At 41.1% G+C, this 13,780-nt stretch overlaps 1 protein-coding gene across 2 annotated transcripts in view; it reads left to right on the top strand.

The window, feature by feature from the left end:
* fcho2 (FCH and mu domain containing endocytic adaptor 2) overlaps window positions 1-13,780 on the top strand; it is a 48,729-nt gene that overhangs the window by 24,273 nt on the left and 10,676 nt on the right. For both annotated transcript variants that reach the window (XM_053339666.1, XM_053339665.1), the window contains exons 8-17: window positions 2,789-2,885; window positions 6,376-6,420; window positions 6,608-6,677; window positions 6,795-6,819; window positions 7,002-7,058; window positions 8,275-8,334; window positions 8,546-8,719; window positions 11,460-11,484; window positions 12,992-13,031; window positions 13,360-13,445. In XM_053339666.1, the coding sequence (XP_053195641.1) occupies window positions 2,789-2,885; window positions 6,376-6,420; window positions 6,608-6,677; window positions 6,795-6,819; window positions 7,002-7,058; window positions 8,275-8,334; window positions 8,546-8,719; window positions 11,460-11,484; window positions 12,992-13,031; window positions 13,360-13,445 (679 nt within the window). The remainder of the gene's footprint in view (window positions 1-2,788; window positions 2,886-6,375; window positions 6,421-6,607; window positions 6,678-6,794; window positions 6,820-7,001; window positions 7,059-8,274; window positions 8,335-8,545; window positions 8,720-11,459; window positions 11,485-12,991; window positions 13,032-13,359; window positions 13,446-13,780) is intronic.

Raw genomic sequence — 13,780 nt, 5'->3', positions numbered from 1 at the left:
GTTTCCTCCGTATTCAGACTAGTATGACATACAAGAATAGAGTGAGTTAGTTTTTCCCACACAAGATAAAACCAAAAGTAAACAGAACCTAATCATCCAAGCCTTTAAATGGTTGAATATGTTATGTGTGCTAAGGGAGTGCAGGAAAGCGGAAGGTAAACAAGTTCATTACCATTAAGCAGAGGAGGTCACAGAAGTATCATTGATCCTAACATTACAATGTGCATTAGCTCAGAAGTGTATTTATAGACTCTACTAAAGAGCTTAACTTCCTTTTTTATAGTGTAATACATTGTTAGGCTTAAGTTATGTATTTGAACAATTTAAACTTCATCTTAGAATATTCTTAAAGTCAAAACACCTACTTATTGATAACATTACTGTAAGAAATATATAACTATATTTGATGTATAGAATGTAGCATCACTGAATGTACAGACAGGAACTGTATCATAAAATCTGGTGTTTTCCCTTTGTGGTGCAAAGAGGAAAAACAATCACCCAAAACCAGAGGGCCTGAGTAAAGTCAGCAGCTGTGGTGTTTCCAACTTTCCAACTGGTTGCACCACAGCTGTGAGCAAAAACCAGAAGTGCTCATTGGGTAGGAAGCTGGTGAGGCAACATGTTCTTAGTGCGTGCTCTATAATGGATGGTCAGAGTCTTGCTGCCCATCTGGGTTGGAATAGTATGAATCTCTACATGTGTTACACTCTGTTATTGAAGCTCAGTGCTGGCAGGTGAATGGGATTGTGTACTGGTGTATCAGAGGTGACGTGACTGTTTATGCACACACGAGGCCAACAGTGGACTTGGCAGTGACTTTTACCTGTGTACAGTGGAAATTGGGGAGAAAATCCAACACTAAACAAAAATCTTGCCTTATATGTAGCTCATCCAAGAGAAGAGTTCAGTTTTGGAAGCTGCTGTCTGTGCAGAGACATTAAGCTACCAGAGACGAGCGACTGCAGAAAATTGAAGTGCATGAAAGTAAAAGCAAAGAGCCACCTGTAACTGAAAAATCAAGGAGCAATCATGTCGACCTGGCAGGTATTTACAGAAAAAGGCTCAGCTCACTAGGCGTGAAGTATAAGAGGGTTAGATTGAAAGGATGAGAGAGGGGGAAAAAAGTAAGCAGTGTAAAGAGGAAAATACCTTATATAGGTGTATTAAGTTCACATTTGAAGTTGAGAGGAGAGCAGAGTGTTGTTCTCCCGTGTAGAGAGAGCTTTAAACACACAAAGGCAGGTGTATGTGTCAGTGTGCGTGCCGTGTTTGTTTTTGTAATATGTGAGCGTTTGTGTGTGTGAGGGAGGATCCCTTGAAAGCAGATGCATGTTTCAGGGATGTGGGCGAAAAGTCTCCAAGGGATGAGGTCTGTGTATGTTTGTGTGTGTATGTGTGTATGTGTGTTTGTGTGTGTGTGTTTGTGTGTGTGTGTGTGTGTGAGAGAAAGAGAGAGGCCAGGTTGAGTCCAGTGTTAGTGCCCGCCGTCATGGCAGCAGCACCTGACAGATCGCGTGTGCTGCAGTGAGCATACTTCCTCACCGCGGCAACCTCCCTGCCCCCCACCCACACACATCAAACCCCCACCCACCCCCACCACCCTCTCTCCCTCACAACATCCTTTCCTGCCAGGACACAGAAGGCTAATGCACTCCACTTCGCCACAGGGGCCTGTGGGAAGGGGGAGAGACACATTTATGTGTGTATGCGTTTACAGTATCACGCACATCTAAATGGTTTGGTGAGATGGCACAGAATCAGCCACTGCTCCTCATCCCCATCCCTATACGTACATCACTTTCACTTCCCCCTCAGTAAACACACAAGCACACATGCACATTCAAAACAAACAAGCAAACAAACACTATGCTTCCTCTGATACTGCCCAAAGGGCATCAGCAGTCTGCAGTGCCAACAACAATGATTCAACTTGACACAATAGAATGACAGTAAAGAATAGTATCTCTCCACGGGCCAAATACAAAGTAAATGTTATAAATATCAACTAAAGGCTAAGCAGTGTGAATTACAGGGAGAGCCAGCAGCAGCAGATTGTGTTTGTCTCCTGTCCTGTATATCACAAAACAGACGCCCAGACATCTCACCTCTCTCTCCATCAACCTGTGACACTAATCCTCTGTTTTTCTTCACTCTTTGAAATACTCGAACATTATGACATGGACTGAAAACATAAAAGTCTAAAACAATCTCTGAAAAATAAGTTCAATGTCAGCTTACATGACACTGATTTATGTAACTGCACTTCCTTCAATTACTGGTGATTATGGTGATGATTGATAATGTCAGTCCTATTCCAGTTTACCAAAACAAACAGAAAACAGGCAACTGGAAATTCATTGTCATTTATATGTCTTCTACTGATCAAAGAATTTCAGTAGCACAGTCAGAAGAAGGGTTAGGCACATTTGAAGTGCTTAAAATCTAAATGTGTCATACTTCAGTCAGAGCCCAGAGCTCTGCAAACCTGACTACAATATTTACTGTCTTTGCTGGTGAGTTTGAACATGCTTGAGTTGCCAGTTACTCATGTATCTAGTTGAATGCACTTGGCTATATGCTTTTGTCAAGTGAGAGTACTGGCATTTTCTGTAAGATTGAATTTGAATTTGAATTAAATTTGACCCCTTTTTTCTTGGAAATGTGGATTTTATATGAGCCTCTGCTGCAGTTGACCCTTTTTTTCTACCATGTGCTTTCTCTCCATCAATTTTCCATCTAATTTAATTGCCATTAAATACGAGTTGTTGTTTTTTCCATTTCGTAGGTCCACAATGAATTTGTCAGGAACGTTGACAACACCTCAGTGGAGAGCTTAATACAAAAACTGGCCGAGAGCAAAGGAACGGGCAAGGAGAGACCAGGTGAGCCGCCTCAGCCTTGTATGTTTTTCTTTTATTCTGAAAATACACGTTTGTCCACGTCTGAGTTGTGCGTAAACAAACTAGCGGTCCGAAGAATGGGCCCTCCATCCGTTTCATGCCTAGTGGGGAGGGGAGGGGTGTATAGAGAGGGGCAATTAGAAGTCGGAGAGGACCATCAGAGTCAATCATAGTAATCTGCTGTAAAGGTAGGCAGGCTTGGCATTCCAGTAAGCATGTGACACACAGGGGGCTTTGCTGTGCTCGCAGGCTAAGCAGGCAGAACCAACCTTTTCAGGAGGTCAGAGCTCAACAATGACTCTTGTGTAAACTTTGCCATGCCACAATAATCAAGGGAATACTCCTCAGACTCCTTTTGGCTCTACCCCCCTCCCCCCCCCCCCCCACCTCCCTCTTTCTGACACACACAAAAACACACGCACACTTAGTCACACACACACACACACACACACACACACGCCCAGCTCATTCATTGATATTAGGCTTCTGATTTTTCATACCTTAATAAATATTGATTAGTCTGTGAAGCATGTGAATAGTTTTTAAAGGCTGGTCATAAATATCCAATTACTTCGCTAGTCTTCTGTACTTGTACTACATTACGTCAGGTCACAGGCACAAAGGGTTCACCTCTGCTGTGTTTGTGTGTACACAAACGGTGACCCCTGTGTCCAGACGCTGCGTCCAAGAAGTGGTGGCCTTCATTTGTTTGGACAGCAGAATTAATTGAGGCTAAAAAAACGGTCAGAAAATTCCTCTTGTATCAAGCTGTTCATTAGGGATTGCACAGCAGCCCCGGCCCTGTCAGAAAAATAACCTGTCTGTCCCCTGATTAAATAGCTGAACGGATGGCCGGTCCAGTGCCTTTAGAGAGAGAGAGGTTGAATAAACTTTCTATTGCGGAAACAATCCCAAAGTGACACGCTGCGAGGCAGGGGGGTTCGGAGTGTTCAACGATATCCAGCTGAGCTGTCAACTGGCGGTGGGCCAGACACGCAAACCCCCCCCACCCTCCCCCACCTCCACCCCTCTCCCACTCCCAGTGCCATGTGAAGCATATGCAATTTAAAAAACCATTCTTCGCTCATGCGTGACTGCATGCTTCCCTCACAGAGAGTAGAAAGAAAAGAAACATCTTCCCCTGTATAAACAAAGTCGTCTGTCTGTTTAGGAGATGTTTAAACAGTTCCTAATGTCTGTCCAGATTTAGGTAATATTCATGTGTCTGGTGTTTAGACTTTTTTTGCAATTGGTGTGCATAAATATTGTCAGATGCAATAGCAGGATGCTAGCGGCAAAGGGTTCCTGCTCATGCCTGGTCCTGACGTAGGTTCACAGCAGCTTTTGTTAAACATCCCAGAGCTCGAATTAAAAAAAAAGCAATGTGTAATTTTCCATTAATTTCCCACATTCTGGCTCTTTTTGTATTACTCTTGTTTGACAGTTTCTCCAAACCGGTGCAGCTAACAAAATATGATGGCTGATGATGAGATAATGACGATGAGTTTCCTCTCCAGGAAAAGACGCACCAAGATCCACAAGCTCAAATACTCTTTACCTGTTTCATGTCAACACAGTGACCGAATGAGGACGATGAAATTACCGTGTCTGCGTGCGCCTCTCTCACTTCCTCCCATGAGAGAAAGTTCTTGAATGAGCATGCCAAGTCGTTCGTGCTGCCGTTGTGTATTTGCCGGCGGTGAAGAGGCCTGATATTGCACAGTAGAGTAGATCGGTCATTGGTGTACTTTATCCACTTCACTTGGCGTGATGCATGCCTCTCGTGACTCGCCGCTTCCCTGCGCTTCACTCAGCATTGCACACGCCAAACAATGCGTCAATGCTGCTCGCGACTGGCATCCTCTGGGGAGGCTGTATTGGGCCGCTGCTACCGTATACGTTTAGAGTTAAAATATCATTAGCTTTGTTGTTTTCAGGTCAAGGCATGTTAGTGTATCGGAAATACTGCCAGAGGGTCTTGCCCCATCTTTCTCTCTCTCTCTCTGTCTCTCTTCTGCTCATCTTACAAAAGCTATTAGGTTTCTAGTTATATGCAGTCTATCTGGTTTGTTAGCAAACACAGACTATATGTCTTTGAGGTCATGTCATAAAAGAAAATAGGTAGAAATACTTGACATGACAGTAAAGTATTGATGTGTTTTCTGTTAAGTGGGCAGTTCTAGTTGCTTCTAGTCACATGCTGAAAAAATGAAGCATATGTCCACATGTGTAATTGAACAATCAGATCATATCCACTAATGTTATATTACATTAATGTAAATGATTTCAGTTTGTTTCACTATACAGCTGAGATGTCACTTTTTGTAATAGATAATAAAATCACAGCCCCACCACCCGGACTTCACACATAAATGCATTGCATGGCTTGCCTGTGTGTGTGTGTGTGTGTGTGTGTGTTTGTGTAAGCGTAGTGTATGTTAAAGCGCAGACCGTTAGAAAAAAGCCTCCTTTAAATGTTTCTGGAGGAACGATCGAAGCGTGACAATCCAAAGTGCAGGGCCTTGGAGGTAAATGTGTTTAATTGATGAGCATTAAATTAAGTGTAAACTTTGTTATTTTTCACTGTTTTCTCATCACATGAATGATGCATCTGAATAACCAAAAGCAATGTTTTCTTTTTTCTTTCTTTTTTTTCTTTTTTTTTTTTTTTTTTTTATAGTGGTTTAATCTAAATCCATGGCTGGTTGTGCTCCAAGTGATATCGCAGTCATTGGCTGGAACAGATATGAAAGTGTATTACTTCCATCCATTGACCGGGGTTGTGTTTGCGTGATAATGTTTATTTGTTTATTTTAAGGTCTGTTCTTTTTTTTTTTTTTTTTTTCTGGACAGTTTGTACATGCCAGAGAGAAGCAGAAAAGGGCATCTCTTAAGCCTGAGAGCAGATTTGTCCATGTGGATTTAAACACTTCATTGCATGTAATCTCGGACTTGTTTGTCTTATTGTAATAGGGTTAGCGACTTTGCGTGCACCGTGCGGGCAGGGTTAGTTTGAGCTCGGTTTAGTCTTCATACCTGCTGTTTGCTGTGAGCACCGACACTCCTCCTGAGTTGATTAATTGGTTTATAACTTGCAATTTATGCATCCCAGGTGGGGTGTGTGTGTGTGTTTATCTGTGTCAGGAAGCACTCAATGTTGTAGAGTAGGTTTTTGGGACTGTAGGAGGGTGGGGTCATATCTCTGAAGGCCACCAGACACACAGTTGACTCCGCTATTGACCCTATCTGCCCTCTGGGACCAGCCTTACCCTGTTTGTATACACACTCTGTATGGCACGCCAGACTGCATGTTGTGTGCTTCCCCAAATGTATGTGTATGTGTGTGTGTGTGTGTGAGTGTGTGTGTGAGTGTGTAATTATGGCGTGATGTTCGTTCACAGCATTCTCAGCAGTGGGTCATTGACCCTTTCTGTGCCAAATGAACCTAAATGATTATTTTTTGTCTCATTAGGACCCATTGAGTTTGAGGAGTGCAATGCAGCCATTGCTACTGAAGGCAAGTTTGTTTTCTTTTGCAATGTATAAGATGCACAACTTAGAAAAGTAACAAATAAACTGCAAGTGGTGTTAAAATCTTAAATATGCACTGCAAAAAGTTGAATTATGGTTTAGAACAGATATAATGTAATTTCTTTAAAAAAAAAAAAAGTATGGTTAAAATAATGTTCTGTTTTTCTATGTAGGTGCCAAACCCAGGAAGAGAAAACCATTTGGCATCCCAGGTCGGAGGAAAGACAAGGACACAGACTCCACGTGAGTGAAAACTTTTTTTTTTTTTTTTTTTAGATCTTTAGTCCACCAACACATTTAATACAACTTCCATTTTTAAAGAATTCCTCATCATCATCATATGAACATTTTGTCTTCTAGGGAGTCCACAGAAGTTGAAGCTGCTGTGAGTATCTTTGTATGTAATTTTTATTTCAAACAGCAGGAGGTGGAAAAGATCCTCGTTGGTTTTTTATTCTGCTCAGTATTTCACTATTGGAACATGTGACTCTCTCTACTCTCTCTGTTTCCTCTTGTTTGTTTTGTAGATTTGCTCATTCATTCATTCCTCTCTATTTATGCTTGTAGAACACTGCCAATGGCGCTCCCCCTGGATACTATGGGGCCATAGACATCCAGAATGCTGTAAGCAAGCTAATACACATAGACATAAACACACACAAACTAAATATTCATGTCCAGACCTTTGGTGTTTTTTTTTTGTAAATCATGGTGAGAATATATTTCATAAATATTCATAAAGGCTGCTTTATTACTTCTTTGCAAGAATTTACTTATTAAAAAATGAACCAATTAGTCATAATAGGAGGCAAATTAACAATTAACGTCAGCAAAAGACATTTCACTGTTTTGTATGTATTTAAGTAGCAAATGTTAAAGATGAGAAGTTGTAAAAATGTCAGCTGGTGCCACTAAGCTGTCGGTGCAGTTGATGATGTGTTTGTTGTCAGTCATGTATGACGTGTGGACGTATCGAGGGAGTGTTTCCACTGCGTTCTCTTTGGGGGATCTCAGCTAGGAGACTGGAATTAAATGAACTCAGTGGGTTATAAGTTGTTACAAATGTTCCCAATTTGTACCCATCTTAACACACTGAGTTAGTAATATTGTTTTTTTTTTTATTATGTAAAATGTTAGAAACAGAAAGCAGTAAATGAAAATGAACTTTCCAGCTGTTAATAGACTGCATGATCCACACTTAATTAACTAATTGGCTTTGATGAATTTTGAAAGTTTTGAGCATCTTAAAATATAGCCTAAGGAGGAAGTCTGATTTATATGCAAAAAAAATGATCTAAAGTAGTACACGCGTTAGTTTAAGAGTAACTTTAAAAAAATATATATATGCGTTGAGCACTTTAAAACATTTTGAACAAATTCCTCACCTAAATTAGATTTTTACATGTTACTTTAAATGCAATTTGAAAAGAAAAAGCAAACTTTTTCTTTTTGATAAAATAAGATCAAACTTATTGATCCCTGTGAGTTAAATTCAAGTGTTACAGCAGCTGATCATAAGATTAAAAATATAATAAGATTAAAAATATAATAAGATTAAAAAATATAATAAAATAAAGAATACAACACAAAATTAATATAAAGTGCGCGTGTAGTATATGTGTAAGAATAAAGTGCAGAAAATGGCAACAGTGGCATTAAAACTAAGCATAATGTGTGATGTGAAAATTTGATATGTAATAATTTATAAATATGATTTGGTTGCCATTTAGCTGCTTTTAAATGAATGTATATAAGTATACTCATATAATACATTTTGTTTTAATAGTGCAAAAAAAAAGTTTGATTTTAAACTTTTTGTTTGTCTGCTTGTGTTTTGCAGAACGTTCCCCAGGTTGATGCGGAGGGTTTCTGCATCAGACCAGAAGCAAATGAAAACGATATCCTTTACATTTATCTCCTCTCTGTGTACATTCAGCAGTTAATCAGTGCTCACTTCGCCTCGTAGGACATCCAAGATTTATCATGATCATTCATCATATCATTTATCGTCACACCCACCTGCATTTGTACTTTTCTGTTGCCCTGATGGCCTAAAGAAAACCGTAGTTGTTATCTTGTTGTCTCCTTAACTTCTTCCTTTTTGCTCACATGCCAAAGAGAATTCCTTCTATTCATCCAGCGACTCTGAAGATGAAGACGAACCCAGGAAGTTCCACGTAGAAATCAAGCCCGTTCAGCCAAACAACGGCACGCATCAGAACCGAGCCACCATCGACGAGCTCAAAGCCTCCATCGGCAACATCATCCTGTCGCCCTCCACCTCGGTACGTATGGATTTAACACACACACACACACACTTGAAAATCCCAAACCTGTTGCTGCCCCTGCGCTGCTACAGCTTCAGATGTCTGCTCTGCCTCTGCAACACCAGAGGGCAACAGGAGAATGTCTAACCTCTGTTAGAGTAGACGTGAATGCCATTCAACTGTAGTACACGTCCTGTGGATGAACGCCATTAGTCACTCTTTCTTGAAGCTTATTTTATTTACATTGGAAAGTCACATGTGTTATGTCTAATTTATTTCATATGCCAGATTAGCTTCTGATTCAGTAAAGATCCTGTTTGCACACATGTTGGGTTTTGCTTTCTCTCAGAATTCAGTTTCATGTCTGTTTAAAAAAAAAAAAAAAAAAAAAAAAAAGATATAAAACAATAATTTGTGAGCTAAGTATCTGATGTTGTTTGCCTTTTCTTTAGACTCTCTCACACACACACACATATATACATACACACTCTCTCACTCCTTTGCAGGCACTTAAGAAAGGGCTTTGCGGCAGACACACACACACACTCACTCACACACACACTCTCACACTGCCCGGTCTGATCCGTGGCCTCAGTCGTGGAGTCTTTCATTCAGCTCCTTGTCCCTCACCATCACTCAATCTCTGAATCACTCTCCGACCGCTCTATGAAAATAGTCGCCGCCATTAAAATTTAAAACCACTACTGCTTGTGTGCAAACATGCGTTGTGTGTGTGTGTGTGTGTCTGTGTGTCTGTGTGTATGCGCACCAAGCTGTTGTTGTTGTTAATGTTGCTGTGCAGCGGCTGAGAGGGCACGCTCAGTGTCGCTAAAGGGGGTCTAGTGGGTTTCACCCGCCACACTCCCCGGCTGCACATTAAACGAATGTCACGGCATCTCTCTCTCTCTCTCTCTCTCTCTCTCTCTCTCTCTCTCTCTCTCTCTCTCTCTCTCTCTCTCTCTCTCTCTCTCTGTCTCTCTCTCTCTCTCTGTCTCTCTGTCGCTCTCTCTCTTCCTCTGTTTTCACCACTGTTCCTCCTCACTGTTTGTGTTGTACCTCCAGTCTTCTCTTTTTTTTTCTCTCTCTCTCTCTTTTCTTTGTTTGCTTTCACTCTTTGGGTTTTATTGGAGCCCACTTGTTCTAGACAGGACTCTGTTGTGGTTATTTATGAATACTTTATGGGCTTAGTTGCCTAGTTTTTTACAAATGTTTTCTTTTTTTCCACTCTAGGAATTAATGGTAAAGATAAGTTACAAGTTTATAGAGGATGTTTTTTGTTCTATTTAATATGACAAGATTGAGGAGGAAAGATGTTCTCTTTTAAACCTTTGACTTTGTTCATTGCAGTTTGGTTTACGCTTGTTGTTGAGACTCAAACCCACAATTACTTTCTCATACTAAAAGTACAAAAAAAAAAAAAAACACAGACCACAGTTTGTGTGTTCAACTCTGATTAGCATCTAAATAGCAGTATTCTTGCCTTCTTCGCTGTCTGTTCAGATTTATTTTTCACACCTTGTTCCTATTAATATTTACAGAAATGTTCTGGATTAAAGTTAAAACATACATCCAAGGTGATGAAGAACGTTGCATCATCTGGGGTGAATTATTGAGAGATTTTCCTTTTTTTTTTTCTCTCTTTTCTTTTTCTTTTTTTTCCGCAGCGCTCATTTTTCTGTCTTTTTCATTTCTCCTCCTGTTTGGTTCTCCCTCCGCGGTGTTCCTTTATTGAAATAGCAATGGAAGTCGTGTGTGTGTGGCCAGCAAGAGCCGTAATTGAACCCATTTGCCGCTTAGCGCCTGTGGGACTAAACCCTGGCCTCACAGCTCTACCGTGGTTAAACGCTTTTGCTATGTTCCTTAAACCCATTTTGTTTCTCTTTCTCCCCCCCCCTCCTCCCTTGACAACCCCCCCCCCCTCACCCCCCCACCCATCCACCTCCCACTCCTCATCCACCCTCACTCTCCTCATCACCCCCACCAACCTTTCTTCCTTGTGCGAATACATTCTTTATTGAAATTGATGTTCTAAGTTTCCATTTGGGTTGGTGGCCCTCAAGAGCATATCTTGCATATCTTGCGTTACGCAGCATGACACAGCAGATTTATGGGTTGGAGAGGGGGGGGGGGGGGGGGGGTTGTGTGAAGGAAGCTGGTGAAGTGTTGGGGGCACGCTCTCTGTTGTCCCTGACTGATCGTTGTACGGGCTTAGATGCACGGTTTTGAGCTGCTGAGTTTTTCACCCTAGGTTTAACGTCTGGTATGTGTGAGTCCAGAGTAGCCCTGTGATTTACTGTCTTTAACTCTGAAGTGGAAAATTCCCTTTGCCACTGGGAATAATTAATAATATAGCGTTCAAACCTTTTTTTTTTAAAGTTTTTTTTCTTTTTTTTTTTTTTTAAACTTTCATTGTGCTTTCATGTATTTGAGATTGTATATTTATTCACATAACCAATTTAAGGCTTAAAGTTTCAACCTGTCAGACATGTAAAAAAAAAATAAAGGAGAGGGTTCAAGCTTCTGAGAGTTGTGCAAGCAGAGAGGAGCATAATGACCCCCTTTAAAAAGTTGCGAAAAAGTCAGATTTATGGGTCACGTATGAAGGATGATCATTTATGTCTTAGGGTTAGAGTTAGGGGGTTTTTTTGGAGGGGAGGGGGGAGGTTTACAAGTTGACAAAGTCCTGCCGAGCAACAGCTGAAAAGTCGTGGTGGGCCGTATGCGCCTCCGATTAATTAATGTCTGTTTTTGTTTTCAGGGGCAGATGCGGAGGAACCAGTCCAGTGAGTATTTTCTCTGTCTTTCCTGACCTCTCTATCTGTGTGTTACTGGATGGACTGTAAAAAGCGGAGGCGTGGGGGGGGTGCAGGGGGGGCTGGTGTGGGGTGGGTGGTGGGGTGAGTGAGGGTTGACTGTACAACCTCTCAACTAGGTTTTTCTTGGCCGGCGTTGTTTTTAAAAGAAGTTTGTCTTTAAGAAGGAAAATTCGGAAACCAAGCCAAAACCAACATATCCCCAGCAAAAGTAAATAACTGTTCTTTTCTGTGAATGTGAGTTTGAAGGATACCCCCCCCACACACCCCCCCCCCCCACACACACACACACACACACACACCCCCTATGGTACAAATAAGATTAATTGCTTAATTAGCTGTTTATATTTTGACATGTCAGAAATTATCTTTTTTCCTTTCTGCAAACTGACACAGTTTTGTGTGTTATTCTGTGCTTGAGAAATACTTAAAGCATAGGTGTAACCTACAGGTCATGTATCATGCTCCATGAGGTCTTTAACAGGTTTAGTCTTTCACACACACTGTTTGTATGTCGCTAAATAGTAATAATATCCACATTCTGCAGCTAAAGCATTTAAATAGAGTTTCGATGAATCTACTAAAGGTAATTGCATTGATAGATGTATACTCTACATACGCTCAGGGATCACAGGAGTATCTACATTAAGCTCTAAGGCTCAGGGTCCTGGTGAGTATGTTTTCACTACAGTAGTAAGCCTCCAACCCTTCCTTCCCCTCCGCTCAAAATATCTGCCACAGCCCCTCATCTCTCGCTCTACACCCCCCCCCCCACCCCCCCTCCTTTTCATAGGAGCCTTTCACACAGCTGCTGCAGCCAGCTAACATCACTGACACTGTGTTCTCTCACCGCAAACTTTCACTATCTCATTTTTAAACAACAAAAAAGAAAAAAACAAGTTAACTTACATGTGTGGTGTTTTTATATTCGGGTCCCTCTCAGTTTCTGTCCTCTTAAATCTTGTTGCTGCTTCAAGGTTGTCGATCTTTGCAAATTGAGGAAGGGGGCACAAAATTAACAAAATAATACCCTGGTTCTCTTTTTTTTTTGAGTTGCGAAATCACTCCCATCCCCTTTGTTTTTAAAGTGCTACTACCACGTTTAAAAGCACATTAAAAGGTTGCGTTTGCAGTAAGATTTGAACTTTTATGAGGCAGACATAAGAAAAATATGGTCGCCTGAGTTGAAACTCTTACTGCAAATCTATATTTTTAACTTCTATGACTCGTGGTAGTTGGTGGTTCTCACTTGGTTCAGTCATAACCTCAGTTTATATTCTGGTTTAAGGTGTGATTTACTTAAAACATTACTTTTGGCAAATGTGTTGGAATCCTGTCTGGTCCAAAAAATCTCTTGTGTGCTTTTTTTTTTTTTTCATTTTATTTTTTACTTGCTGTGAACATGTATTTGCTGTCATCACTCTCCGCAGGTCTGCAGGTCTTCATTTTTTTTCTGTTTGTTTTTCTCCCACTGCAGGTGATGAACTGGCGAAACCCAGAGTGCCAGCGTCGTACGAGTAAGTATGAGAGCAGAAACTTTAAAGCATTTTTTGCATTTTTTTTTAAAAACGTCTGCCAAGAGTGAAAGTACCCTTCATGTATGCACTTAAAATAGTCTTTGCTTTGTATGTGTATGTGCATGTTTTTTTTTTTTCACTGAACTCTGATTCATCTCTGCTACAAATGTAATAAAGTTTCTCTCTCTCTCTCTCTCTCTCTCTCTCCCTCTCTCTCTCTGTCTCTCTCTCTCTCTCTCTCTCTCTCTCTCTCTCTCTCTCTCTCTCTCTCTCTCTCTCTCTCTCTCTCTCTCTCTCTCTCTCTCTCTCTCTCTCTCTCTTCTTGCAGTCTGACTAACAGCGACCTTCTGTCTCTGGACCCCTTCGGCCCGACTGTAGCAGCAGGCTCCTCCTCCTCTGTGTCCTCATCAACAGGTAATAATCACTGTGCACATATCTTTCCCCCACAATTTACGATTTGAACTTTATCTTTCCTTTTTATACGGCGCAGTATCGCTTAGCAACAAGAGGTTACTATAATTCCTTAAAGGAGCAACCAGGCTACAAGTATTCTGGGTTTTTTGTATTCATTCATTCACTTGAGCTAGAGATTCAATCATTTTTGCTCTCTCCTTGTCCTTGATCTCATCATCTCTCTGTGCACTGCGTAGTGTCCCCCTCTCTCTCTCTGTCTCTCTCTCTCTCTCTCTCTCTCTCTCTCTCTCTCTCTCTCTCTCTCTCTCTCTCTCTCTCTCTGTCTCTTTTTTTCC

The sequence above is a fragment of the Scomber japonicus genome, chromosome 19 (genome assembly GCF_027409825.1).
Source record: "Scomber japonicus isolate fScoJap1 chromosome 19, fScoJap1.pri, whole genome shotgun sequence".
Classification (NCBI taxonomy): Eukaryota; Metazoa; Chordata; class Actinopteri; order Scombriformes; family Scombridae; genus Scomber; species Scomber japonicus.
Note: the sequence above shows the minus strand (reverse complement) of the source record. Positions and strands in the feature narration are given on the sequence as shown.